We start from the raw sequence: 14,002 nt of genomic DNA, 5'->3' as shown, positions 1-14,002 counted from the left end.
AATGGCAAGATTCTTGGTAGTGTAGATGAACAGAGAGATCTCGGCATCCAGGTACATAAATCCCTGAAAGTTGCCACCCAGGTTAATAGGGCTGTTAAGAAGGCATATGGTGTGCTAGCCTTTATAAGCAGGGGGATTGAGTTTCGGAACCACAAGGTCATGCTGCAGCTGTACATAACTCTGGTGCGGCTGCACCTGGAGTACTGCGTGCAGTTCTGGTCACCACATTATAGGAAGGATGTGGAAGCTTTGGAAAGGGTTCAGAGGCGATTTACTAAGATGTTGCCTGGTATGGAGGGAAGGTCTTACGAGGAAAGGCTCAAGGAATTGAGGTTGTTTTCGTTAGAGAGGAGAAGGCCGAGAGGTGACTTAATAGAGACATATAAGATAGTCAGAGGGTTAGATAGGGTGGACAGTGAGAGTCTTTTTCCTCGGATGGTGATGACCAACACGAGGGGACATAGCTTTAAATTGAGGGGTGGTAGATATAGGACAGATGTCAGAGGCAGTTTCTTTACTCAGAGAGTAGTAGGGGTGTGGAACGCCCTGCCTGCAACAGTAGTAGACTCGCCAACTTTAAGGGCATTTAAGTGGTCACTGGATAGACATATGGATGAAAATGGAATAGTGTAGGTCAGATAGGCTTCAGATGGTTTCACAGGTCGGCGCAACATCGAGGGCCGAAGGGCCCGTACTGCGCTGTAGTGTTCTATGTTCTAATTAACTCTTCCCCTCCCAGAGTACTGAAAAAGTTGGCTCTCTCCACAAATGCCGACTGACCTGTTAAAACTTTCTGAATTTTCTGTTTTTACCCAGATTTCCAGGACTTTATTTTCATTCAATTAGTCCACTTGATTGTGTAAGTCTTTAAAAAGTACATGTACACACTAAATTCATATTTTAAAATTCCAAAATGTTTAATAAAATATAATTTTGGGAAACACAAATTAATTTAGAACAATGAAATCAAACTGCACATCAGCTCCCTCAATGGCTTGGCTAGTTTATCCAAATCAATAGTTTAGTCATACAGCCGATGTGGTCTAAATTAGATTTCTGAGATACCATTCTTGTCTCAGGTCATAATTGCACCACAAGGGCAGCACGGTGGCACAGTGGGTTAGCCCTGCCGCCTCACGGCGCTGAGGTCCCAGGTTCGATCCCGGCTCTGGGTCACTGTCCGTGTGGAGTTTGCACATTCTCCCCGTGTCTGCGTGGGTTTCGCCCCCACAACCCAAAAGATGTGCAGGCTAGGTGAATTGGCCACGCTAAATTGCCCCTTAATTGGAAAAAATGAATTGAGTACTCTAAATTTATTTAAAAAAAATAAAATAAAATAATTGCACCACATACATTATAGCGATTCAAGAAGGCAGCTCACCATCACCTTCTGAAGGGCAATTTGGGATGGGCAAAATGCTGGCCTAGCCAGGGATACCCGCATACCGTTAACAAATTTAAAGAAACATGTTCTGCATAAATTTCTCAGCACTGAAACATCAAGCAAAATGCAGAGCTCTAAAGCAGGATTGAAAATTTACAGGAAACAGTCCTTCAATGCAGGATACACTTCTCTTTTCTACAATAGATACATAAACCCTGTTTTCATTAATCCCAATCATGATTCCACTTACTTGTGGTGGCAACAGGAATGCTTGGAAAATTTGTGGTGTTGGGAGTACTGGACTCTGCTGGTGTTAACAAGGCTGGTCCACTGTAGGTTTCAGTCGGTTGCCTGGTACTAGGTGGATGTTGGATTGTCTGCAAAGAATGTCCTTCAGTGTTCAACAGAGTTTGCGGTCCTTCAACTTGCCCGTATTCATTCACAAATTCATCTTTAACTAAAAGGTTTGAAGGCGCTGGAACTAATTTGAAAAAGGAGATTTGTCAATAAGCATGTGTGAAAGCAAGAAGGTAGTTATTTCTATTTTCTGACTTTTAAAGAGGTCTTTCAAGTCATCCATCATTCAGTATTTTATCAGGTAAGGGACAGACAGGTGTATATACTTACTTTCAGGTCATTCCCAAAATCATTCTATCAGACACTTGTAACTGCTTAAAAAGCATGGCCATTCTTCATGACAGGAATTGCTTCCATTTGCCATGCTAAGTATCTGACTTGTGCTTACAGACAGTCACAGCACAAGCCTACAATACACCATCTTATTACAATATATTAATACAAACTTCGCAAAAAGGAATGGACTGATGGTTGACTTAGAACTTTTGAACTTTGCTGCAACATTCTTGTTTTTTTGTTTGTTTTTTTCAGTTCTTTTTTTAAAAAAGTTTCTCGGTTTTCGTTTTGTGGAAGCTGTTTGTAATGCCTTTTGCATTGATTTGGGACCAGCGGTACAGCTGTTAAGTTAAGGTTTTCATTTGCACTGTTGGGGAATGGAGGTGTGCTTGTTTAGATCTTGGTGTTTTTCTGCTGGGCAATTGTGCAGGGATTATTTGATGGTGGAGTATGTTTGCATGGGGGGGGGGGGGGGGCTGGGTGGGCTAGCTCACGGAAGCACCGGGGGGAGCCGCATATGTTCGGTTCATTAAAGGGGCTGGGTTACAGAGTGGTGTTACTGGGGGGGGATGTGCAGGGCGGTGGCACATTGGTAGCACTGCAGTCTCACGGCGCTGAGGTCCCAGGTTCGATCCCGGCTCTGGGTGACTGTCCGTGTGGAGTTTGCATATTCTCCCAGTGTTTGCGTGGGTTTCGCCCCCACAACCCAAAGGGATGATGGATTGAACACGCTAAATTGCCCCTTAATTGGAAAAAATTAATTGGGTATTCTAAATTTATATTAAAAAAAGAGAGGGCACGTGTGTTCGCGCATCTTAGGGGACTGAAGGCGGATGTGGTAATGTTGCAGGAGACGCACCTTAGTAACTGACCAGATTAGATTGAGGAAAGGCTGGGTCAGTCAGGCCTTTCACTCGGAACTAGACTCAAAGACTAGAGGGATCGTGATCCTGATGAATAAGCGGGTGGTGTTTGAGGCAGGTAGAATAGTCTCGGATGGGCAGCACGGTGGCCTAGTGGTTAGCACAGCTGCCTTATGGCGCCGAGGTCCCAGGTTCGATCCCAGCTCTGGGTCACTTTCTGTGTGGAGTTTGCACATTCTCCCCGTGTCTGTGTGGGTTTCGCCCCAACCCAAAAATGTGCACAGCCGGTGGATTGGCCACACTAAATTGCCCCTTAATTGGAAATAATAATTGATTAATCTATATTTATATAAAAAGAATAGTCTCGGATGTGGGAGGTCGGTACATTATGGTCAGTGGGAAACTGGAGGGGTTGCACGTGGTATTAGTAAATGTGTATGCGCCAAATTGGGATGATGTGGAGTTTATAAAGAGGATGCTTGGGAAGATAACAGATCTGGACTCACAGATTGGGAGGGGACTTCAACACTGTTATTGACCCTGGCTTGGACAGGTCAAGCTCGAAAACGGACAGGGAGCCAGCAATGGCAAAGGAACTAAAAGGGTTCATGGAGCAGATGGAGGGGGGTGGATCCATGGAGATTTGGGCAGCCGAGGGCGAAGGAGTTCTCCTTTTACTCACACATGCATCAAGTGTATCCCCGGATTGATTTCTTTATTTTGAGCAGGCCTTACTGGCAGGGGTGGTTGACATGGGGTCCTCGGCGATCACTATCTCAGACCATGCTCCGCACTGGGTTGACCTGCAGGTCAGTAAAGACAGTAACCAGCGCCCACAATGGAGGTTAGATGTGGGACTTTTGGCTGGCAAAGGGGTGTGCGAACGGCTGAGGAAATGTATTCAGAACTACCTGCAAGTCAACGACACGGGGGAAATTTCAGCAGCGGTGGTCTGGGAAGCGCTGAAGGCGGTGGTCAGAGGGGAGCTGATCTTGATACGGGCCCATAGGGAGAAGGTGGACAGGGCAGTGACGGACCGACTGGTAAAGGAGATACTACAGATCGATAGGAGGTGTGCGGAGACCCCAGAGGCAGAGCTTTTAAGGGAACAGCTGAGGCGACAGGCGGAGTTCGGCTTGTTAACAACAGGGAGAGCGGTGGAGTAGCTGAGAAAGGCGAGGTGGGAGATCTACGAGTATGGAGTGAAGGCCAGAAGAATGCTTGCAGAGCAGCTTAGAAAGAGGGAGGGAGCCAGGGAGATAGGGAAAGTAAATGACGGAGATGGGAACCTGGTTGGGGGTGGAAGAAATCATGAGGATTCTAGGGGAATTTGGCCCGTTTTTGGGGTTCAAGTTAAATATGGGGAAAAGTGAGATGTTTGCGGTCCTGGCGAGGGGACAGGAGAGGCAATTGGGGGAGCTGTTTCGATCAATAGGGAGAAGCTTTAGGTACCTAGGCATTTAAGTGACGCGGGAATGGGACCAGCTGCATAAATTAAATCTGGCCCGACTAGTAGACCAAATGAAGGATGATTTTCGGAGATGGCACATGCTTCCGTTGTCACTGGCTGGGAGGGTGCAGACGGTGAAGATTACGGTCCTCCAGAGATTCCGGTTTGTATTTCAGTATTTCCCCTATCTTTATTCTGCGGTCCCTTTTTAAAAAGGGTCAACAAAGTGATCACTGGTTTCGTTTGGGCAGGCAAGACCCCGCGAGTAAAAAAGGTAATGCTTGAACGGAGTCAGAGAGAGGGCGGGCTGGACCTGCCAAATTTGAGTAACTATTACTGGGCATCGAATAGAGCCATGACCAGGAAGTGGGTGGTGGGGGAGGGGTCGCATGGAAGCGTATGTCGGCAGCTTCATGCAAGGGCACCAGTCTGGGGGGGGGGGGGGGGTGTTGGTAACTGCGTCTCTGCCGTTCCCGCCGGTATGGTACTCCACCAGCCCCGTGGTGGTGGCGGCCCTGAGAGTCTGGGGGCAATGGAGGAGACATGTGGGAGCAGAGCGAGCATCGGTCTGGTCCCCAATCTGTAATAATCACCGGTTTGCCCCGGAAAATATGGATGGGGGGTTCTGGATATGGCGGAGAGCAGGGATTGAGAGGATGGGGGAACATGTTTATAGAGGGGAGCTTTCAGAGTATGAGGGCGCTGCAGGCGAAGTTTGGGTTAGCGAGGAGGAAACAAATTCAGGTATCTGCAGGTGCGGGACTTCCTACGTAAACAGGTGTCAACCTTCCCGCTAAGGGAGGTTCAGGACAGGGTAGTTTCCAAAGGGTGGATAGGAGAAGGGAACATCTCTGACATTTACAAGGAACTTATGGGGTCAGAGGAGTCGCAGACCGAGGAGCTGAAGCGCAAGTGGGAGGAGGAGCTGGGAGCAGAGATAGAGGATGGTCAATGGACCGACGCGTTTGGAGTCAACGCGTCCGCAACATGTGCCAGGCTCAGCCTGATACAATTCAAGGTCGTTCATCGGGCTCACATGACAGTGGCACGGATGAGATTCTTTGGGGTGGAAGACAGGTATGCAAAATGTGCAAGGGGACCAGCGAACCATGTCCACATGTTCTGAACATGTCCGAAGCTTAGGGGATTTTTAGTAGGGGTTTGCAGATGTCATGTCCACGGTGTTAAAAACAAGGGTGGCACTGAGTCCAGCGGTGGCGATTTTCGGGGTGTCGGAAAACCAGGGAATCCAGTAGGAGAACGAGGCAGACATTCTGGCCTTTGCTTCCCTGGTAGCCCGGAGACGGATACTATTAGCTTGGAGGGACTCAAAGCCCCTGAAGTCGGAGACCTGGCTATCGGACATAGCTTCATGGCTAACTGTTCATCGACTTCTTCGCTGAAAATTCATCGTCAGCAGAAGGGGGGTTTAGTTTAGCTTAGAGTAGGGGGTTAATAAAGGTGGGACCAGTAAGGAAGGGAGACAGCTTTTGTACTATGCATATAGTTTCATGTACATTGTTTATTTTGTTGTTGTTACAATACCAAAAATACCTCAATAAAATGTTTATTGAAAAAACACAATATACTATTACACTAATTGTGTTCGCAATTCACTTGAAATTTTTGGGTAAAAACAGAAAATGTTGGAAATATTGAGGCGGTCTGGCAAAATCTGTGGGCAGCGAAACAGAGTTAAGTCAGGTCAATGATCTTTCATCAAAACCCCAAGTTCAGACTGGTATTCACATCACACTGTAAAGTGCTTCAAAATATTTGCGTGTCTGTATGGGGTGGGAGGTGGGCGGAGGGAGAAATAATTACTTAATCAGCTCTCCTTAATTCAGGGTATTGACTAAGGTTATCCCAACAACTTCTGTAAATGCATGATGTATATTTTGAATTTTCACATGAATTTCCACAAGACGCATTTTCCAGAGAAAGCTCAATTCAAACTAAATGAACTATTCAACTAAATTTAAAATGTGTTAATGTATTTATACACTAACACCAAGAACAGTACAGCATTGCCAGAAACGAGGAGGTCTCTCCCTCCACGTTCTGGGAAGCGCTAAAGGCCGTACTAAGAGGGGAAATCATCGCTTTCAAAGCACAAAGAGATAGGGAGGAAAGGGTGGCTAGGCAGCAGCTGGTTGACTCCATACTGGAGGTAGACCGTAAATACTCCGAGGCCCCGACCATAGAGCTCCTGGCAGAGAGGAAAGAACTACAAAGGAACTTTGACCTGCTCTCCACCAGGAAAGCAGTGCACCAACTCCGCCAGGCACGCGGGACCTTGTATGAACACGGAGACAAAGGCAGCCGCCCGTTGGCACACAGCTGAGAAAGCAGGCAGCCACCAGAGAAATTGCACAAATCAGGGGTACCGGAGGCACGTTGGAAACGGAACCAGAAAAGATTAACAAAACCTTCATGGTCTTCTACCAAGAGCTGTACACCTCAGAGCCCCCAAGGGGGAAGTCTGGGATGAAACGGTTCCTTGATGGACTGGACATTCCAGTCGTGGGGGAGGGCAGAAAACGGGGCCTGGAAGCACCACTAGCACTGGGAGAGATCATGGACAGCATTAGTTCCATGCAGGCGGGGAAGGTGCCGGGACCGGACGGATTCCCGGCGGACTTCTACAAAAAATTTGCGACAGCGCTGGCCCCGCACCTGCGGGAGATGTTCACAGACTCGGCAGCTAGGGGCACACTGCCACCCACCCTAGCACAGGCCTCAATCTCGCTGATACCTAAGAAAGACAAAGACCCAATGGAATGTGGGTCATACAGACCCATCTCACTGCTGAACGCAGACGCCAAAATACTGGCCAAAATCCTAGCCAAAAGGCTAGAAGACTGTGTACCAGAGGTGGTCACAGAGGACCAGACGGGCTTCGCCAAAGGAGGACAGCTTACCTCGAACATCAGGCGCCTGCTGAACGTGATAATGACCCCCTCCGGGGAGAGAACACAAGAGGTGATCGTTTGGGTGTTTTTTTGTTTTTCTTTTGTTTGCAGTTGCTTTTGAAGTTGGGTGGGTGTTGTTCTTGGGTTTTTACCGTGGTTGTTCTGTTAATATTGTTGTGATCTTTATATTTTGTAAAAATCTTAATAAAAATTATTTAAAAAAAAAAAAGGAAATACCTCAGAGGTACTGGAGCGGTTCGGGCTTGGAACAGGGTTCACCTCTTGGGTAAAGCTCCTATACAACGCTCCCATGGCGAGCGTACGGACCAACAACACCAACTCCCAATACTTCCAACTGCACAGGGGCACCAGACAAGGATGCCCACTGTCCCCGCTGCTGTTCGCCCTAGCGATCGAACCGCTAGCAATCGCGCTCAGGGCAGCAAAAAGTTGGAGGGGGATCCGAAGGGGAGGCAGAGAGCACAGAGTCTCACTCTATGCAGATGACCTGCTCCTCAACATTTCGGACCCACAGAGCAGCCTGGACGGGATCATTGCGCTCCTGAAAGAGTTTGGAGCCTTCTCGGGCTACAAACTCAACATGAGCAAAAGCGAGATCTTCCCAGTACACCAGCAAGGGGGGGGGGGGGGGGGGGGGGGGGGGCAGCACTAACGGGACTGCCGTTTAAACAAGCCCGACACAAATTCCGCTACCTGGGGATGCAAATAGCCCATGACTGGAAAGGGATCCACAAATGGAACCTCACCAGTCTGACGGAGGAAGTTAAAAAGGACCTGCAAAGATGGAACACACTCCCACTCTCCCTCGCGGGGAGAGTCCAGACGATCAAAATGAACGTACTGCCCAGGTTCCTCTTCCTGTTTAGATGCGCTTTGGACAAACTAATCATGCCGTTCGTATGGGGTGTTATTGGGGGGGGGGAAAGAGAAATGCTAGGATCCCAAAGAAGGTCCTACAAAAAACAAAATCCGGGAGGGGGGGGGGGGGGGGAGGAGGAGAGAGAGAGAGAGCCCTCCCAAACCTCCAATTCTACCACTGGGCGGCAACAGCCGAGCGAGTAAGGGGATGGATACAGGAGCCAGAGGCCGAGTGGGTGCGCGCGGAGGAGGCCTCCCGCGTGGGGACCTCCCTCCGGGCCCTCGCCATGGCAGCACTCCCATCCCCACCCAAAATACACTCCAGCAGCCCGGTGGTGATAGCCACACTCCAATCCTGGAACCAACTGCGGCAGCAATTTGGCTTGACCAAAATGTCTGACAAAGCTCCCATCTGCAACAACCATAGGTTCACACCAGCACTGACTGACGCCACCTTCAAAAGGTGGAGGCAGGACGGAGGGACACTGACAGTCAGGGACCTATACACGGACGGCAGGATCGCAACACTGGATGAACTGACAGAGAAATTTCGGCTAGCCAGGGGGAACGAGCTACGGTATCTGCAGCTCAAAAACTTCTTACGAAAGGAGATAAGGACGTACCCACAACCGCCACGACAGACACTACTGGAAGACCTACTGGACGCAAGTATCCTAGATAAAGGGAACTGTAGTGACATGTACGACCGACTGACAGAAAGGGCCGACACCGTACTGGACGCAACAAGAAAGAAATGGGAGGAGGACCTGGGGATTGAGATAGGATGGGAACTCTGGAGCGAAGCACTGCATAGGGTCAACTCCACCTCCACGTGTGCAAGGCTCAGCCTGACGCAGCTAAAAGTGGTACATAGAGCCCACCTAACAAGAACCCGCATGAGTAGGTTCTTCCCGGAGATGTGAACGGTGCCAAGTAGGCCCGGCTAACCACGCCCACATGTTCTGGTCTTGCCCCAGACTGGTGGAGTATTGGACAGCCTTCTTCGAGGCAATGTCCAAAGTGGTGGGAGTGAGGGTGGAGCCATGCCCGAAAGTGGCGGTCTTCGGGGTCTCGGACCAGCCAGATCTATTCCTAGGGAGGAGGGCGAACGCCCTTGCCTTTGCCTCCCTGATCGCCCGCCGTAGAATCCTGTTTGGCTAGCGGTCAGCAGCACCACCCAGAGCTGCAGACTGGCTGTCTGACCTCTCGGAATCTCTCCAAATGGAGAAAATCAAATTCTCCATCCGAGGGTCGGACGACGGCTTCCACAGAACGTGGGAGCCATTCACGCGACTGTTCCGAGACCGGTTTGTGGCCAACGAACAAGAGGAAGAATAGGCAGGTAGCCAAGAATCAGGAGAACTTAAGTCAAGAATCAGGGGAGGGTAGCCAAGGCATGAAAGGGAGAGAGGGACTGGGGGGGGCTAAATCTGAAGAAAGGCGAACCACGGGGGGGGGGGGGGGGGGGGGGGGGGGGCGCAGCTGAACTCGAGGAGGGAGGGGTGAACCGTGGAGGGAGGGGGGACAGGAGAGGAGAACCAGCGGGACAGGGCGGGGGGCAGGGAAACTGGAGCCGGAAGGAGGGCACAGGGTGCCAAAATGTGCATGACATCTCCAGGAGCGGGGAACAAGGAGGATGGGGATGGAGGAAGGGAGGAGCAGCGGAGGCGAGCGGGGGACGGCGGCGAGAGCCGTCCGGGAGAGGCGGGCGGCAGCGGCACGCGACCCGGCCAGGTGTCGCACACTGTGGTTATCTCCCCGGCACCCAAATGTATATTTGCCGCCCCCCCCAGTCCCCGCCACCCCTTCCCCCCACCCCACAAACAGTTGCGTACTTACGTGGTGTAAATAATTCGGCCAGATGCACAGAGCTGCCGCTGTCGAGCTGGTGCACAGTACCCCACCAGTTAGTCTATTTCATATTTTATTGTATACTATGTTGGGTTGTGCCCTTCTCTTCTAAATATGTGTATATATGTATATATATATATATATATATATATATATATATATAGACATATGTTTCTTATTCTGTGTACATAACGGTAATTATACCTTGTTCAAAAACCCAATAAAAACATGTATATAAAAAAGTATTGCCAGAAAGAATGCGTCTCTAAGACATAGATCATAGAATTTACAGTGCAGGAGGAGGCCATTCGGCCAATCGAGTCTGCACCGGCTCCTGGAAAGAGTACCGTACCCGAGGTCAACACCTCCACCCTATCCCCATAACCCAGTAACCCCACCCAACACTAAGGGCAATTTTGGACACAAAGGGCAATTCATCATGTCCAATCCACCTAACTTGCACATCTTTGGACTGTGGGAGGAAACCGGAGCACCCGGAGGAAACCCACGCACACACGGGGAGGATGTGCAGACTCCGCACAGACAGTGACCCAAGCCGGAATCGAACCTGGGACCCTGGAGCTGTGAAGCGATTGTGCTATCCACAATGCTACCGTGCTGCCCTTAAAATCCTTTTAAAATTGTCTCACACTTGCGAAACAAACCCAGCAGTACACCATAACAACTCCAACATTCTGTCCATAACATGCCATTACTCTCGAGTTGAAAGAGACTTACATTGAACATCCCACAGCCTAAACTCTACTTGAACTCATGCAATCACAAAAGATCAAAGAAAAATCCAGTGAAAAAAGTCACAAAGTCTGAAAGGATGCAGCAAGTTTGAGTCATAGCACACACAGATAGATTAACCCAAAAAGCAAATCAGTGATAATCTCCTTACCTGAACTTAGCGTCAATCCTGATAGATCTTCATTAAAAGAAAATTAAATATTAGTATTCGTTTTATTTTATCCAAATATTTCAATACCTAATTTTTTACTGCCTAAGTAATTACATTTTTATGGCAACTTGATAAACATAAATAGAAGCAACTTAATTCAATTCTACAACTCTGATTGGCATAAATAATGCACTGAATTTCACTCACCCCGTAGGGTCCATGGCAAACTGCAGAGACATTTACCCAGGATCACTAATACCTAAACAAATTTTGATAAATCTATTCAACTACAACTTACATCCCTATTTTCCATTTTGTTACACTATTTTAAAAAAAAGTCTGCTTCAGAAGATCCATGATGTGGAGATGCCGGCGTTGGACTGGGGTGAACACAGTAAGAAGTCTTACAACACCAGGTTAAAGTCCAACAGGTTTGATTCAAACACGAGCTTTCGGAGCACAGCTCCTTCCTCAGGAAGGAGCTGCGCTCCGAAAGCTCGTGTTTGAATCAAACCTGTTGGACTTTAACCTGGTGTTGTAAGACTTCTTACTCAGAAGATCCAGCCTAACAAAATAGCTTGTATGCAAAAGCTCAGTAGCAATTCTTCTCCTAACATGTCCAGAAGGGGCTGTTTAGCACAGGGCTAAATTGCTGGCTTTGAAAGCAGACCAAGCAGGCCAGCAGCACGGTTCGATTCCCATAACAGCTGCCCCGAATAGGCGCCGGAATGTGGCGACTGGGGGCTTTTCACAGTAACTTCGTTGAAGCCTACTCGTGACAATAAGCGATTTTCATTTCATTTCATTTCAAAGGTTCAGTTAATAGATAATGGATCATCATTTTATCTGCAAGAGGCCAAAGATTTGATTAGTGAGCCAACAGTAAACTCCAGAAAACTGCAGGATATTGCACCAACATATCCTATTGTGAAAGTTAATAACGATATTCATAAACTCTATAAATATCTCAAGGACAAAATGTTATCCTTGAACATAAGCAAATTACATAACAAAATGTTATACATAACTTACTTTGATGTTTTCATTACTATACTTTTATTAGGAAAAAATCGTGACAAACTTCACTTGCCATTTTGCTGCTGTCTTTAGCAGTCCTTTTAATAATTTCATCGCATGCAATAAACTGCCTGCAGCATTCATATTTATTTTTATACCAAACCATCAGATGGAGATTGCTGCCTTCAAATGCTTAATTTTTTGAAAAAAAAGTTTCCATCTCATGGTGTAATCAGATTTTTCCCGTTGCTTCTCAGCTTATTTTGGCAAACAGTGGACGATGACACAAGTATCAACGGTATTATAAATGTATGTGTTATTTGGCAAGCAACAAAACACATAGCATGCATGATATCAATGGTATCATGGAGTTATTTCTAGTTCCAGCCTCATTAAGGTGGTCTGACTATATATAACCAAAAATCTAAAGCACACTGCACAATTGTCATACTTCAGAAAGAGAACCCAGTCTTTGGCAATGACCTAACTGCTATTTTCCCCATTGTCACATACAATAAAGAATTTTCAGGTAACTAAAAGTCTATCCATGTTTCCCACCATGATACTATTTTGCAATAAAAATCCATTTCAACAATGGAGTTTGCATCCTCATGTCACAAATGTCTAGAATTCAAGGACATAAGGAATAGGAGCAGGAGTAGACCACATGGCCCAAGATTCATAACCCTTTGAGCGAAGAAATTTCTGATCTCAGTCCTAAGTGATCGGTCCCTTAGCCGCAAACAATGCCCCCATCCCACGTGTTTTAGGCTTCCCAACCGATGGAAACAATCTCTCAGTGTCGACCCTATCAAGCCCCTTCATAACGTTGTATGCTTCAGTGAAATTACCTCTCATTCTTCTAAACCGCAGAGAATATAGGCCCAACTTATTCACCTCTCATCATGGCACAACCCATTCATCCCAGGGACCAATTTAGTGAACATGCGCTTGTTCATACACCTCCAATGCAAGTACATCCTTTCTTAAATGTGGACTGCACACAGTATTCCAGATGTGGTCTGACCAAGACCCTGTACAATTAGAGCAAGACTTCTTTATTCTTGAAATGAAAATCGCTTATTGTCACGAGTAGGCTTCAATGAAGTTACTGTGAAAAACCCCTAGTCGCCACATTCCAGCGCCTGTCCGGGGAGGCTGGTACGGGAATCGAACCGTGCTGCTGGCCTGCTTTAAAAGCCAGCGATTTAGCTCAGTGAGCTAAACCAGCCCCTACTCCAATCCGCTTGCAATAAAGGCCAACATGCCATTTGCCTTCCGAATTGCTTGTTGCACTTGCAAACTAACTTTGTGTTCCTTGTACAAGCACATCCAAGTCCCTCTGAACATCAACACTTACAAGTTCCTCAACTTCGAAAAAGCATTTTTCATTCTTTTGACTAAAGTGAATTCGACTAGTACTGGACGAGTCACCAACCCAATCCAAAACTCTTTTATGAGTTTATACTGACAAATCCCAAAATATGGTACACCGCAGCTGCAAACTTAATTTCAACTGTGGTTGAGCATTGCTGAATTTATTAAGATAATTCACGTTATCCTGATTCTTTATTTGTTGCTACATGACAAGTCTTGCTTACTTGAATGTCAAGACTGTACTTTTCCTTCCTTCTTCCTTCAACTGTATTACCTTCTTTTTCGCTTCAACCTAATCGTATCAATCATTTACAAGGATTGGTGAAACAACAATGTGGGTACTTTATTTGAAGGTAAAAAACTACATATATATTTACTGGGAGGCTAAGCATGGTACATTTAATATTTGCTGTTTTCGGACTGAACTGTCATTGGATTAATATATCCGTTCTCGAGTTGTGTAATGATTCACAATAGTTTAACAGTCTCCTTTAAAGGTATATGCACATCATATCACAACGCTGTGGTTCTTCTCACCTGTAATGTCTAATCTCCTGAGCTTTTAATCAACCTTTCTTGACTTTCTCCATTTTATTGATAGTTTCAGTTGCCCCATTCAACATTCCTCACAATTATCCCAGCTCCAGATGTGCCATTTTGTCTCCCATGTTTTCAGTGTTGTAATCAAGGCTCAATTTTCTAATTTCTATTTACCTCCTTCATTTCTCCCTT

General features: G+C 47.0%; 1 protein-coding gene across 2 annotated transcripts in view; it reads right to left on the bottom strand.

The window, feature by feature from the left end:
- smad4 (SMAD family member 4) overlaps positions 1–14,002 on the bottom strand; it is a 118,685-nt gene that overhangs the window by 57,070 nt on the left and 47,613 nt on the right. For both annotated transcript variants that reach the window (XM_038790520.1, XM_038790519.1), the window contains exons 4-5: positions 10,877–10,903; positions 1,635–1,865 (exon numbers count right to left, since the gene is read on the bottom strand). In XM_038790520.1, coding sequence (XP_038646448.1) covers positions 1,635–1,865; positions 10,877–10,903 — 258 coding nt within the window. The remainder of the gene's footprint in view (positions 1–1,634; positions 1,866–10,876; positions 10,904–14,002) is intronic.

The sequence above is a fragment of the Scyliorhinus canicula genome, chromosome 3, assembly GCF_902713615.1.
Source record: "Scyliorhinus canicula chromosome 3, sScyCan1.1, whole genome shotgun sequence".
In the NCBI taxonomy this organism is placed as follows: domain Eukaryota; kingdom Metazoa; phylum Chordata; class Chondrichthyes; order Carcharhiniformes; family Scyliorhinidae; genus Scyliorhinus; species Scyliorhinus canicula.
This window is presented reverse-complemented; position numbering and strand designations above follow the sequence as displayed.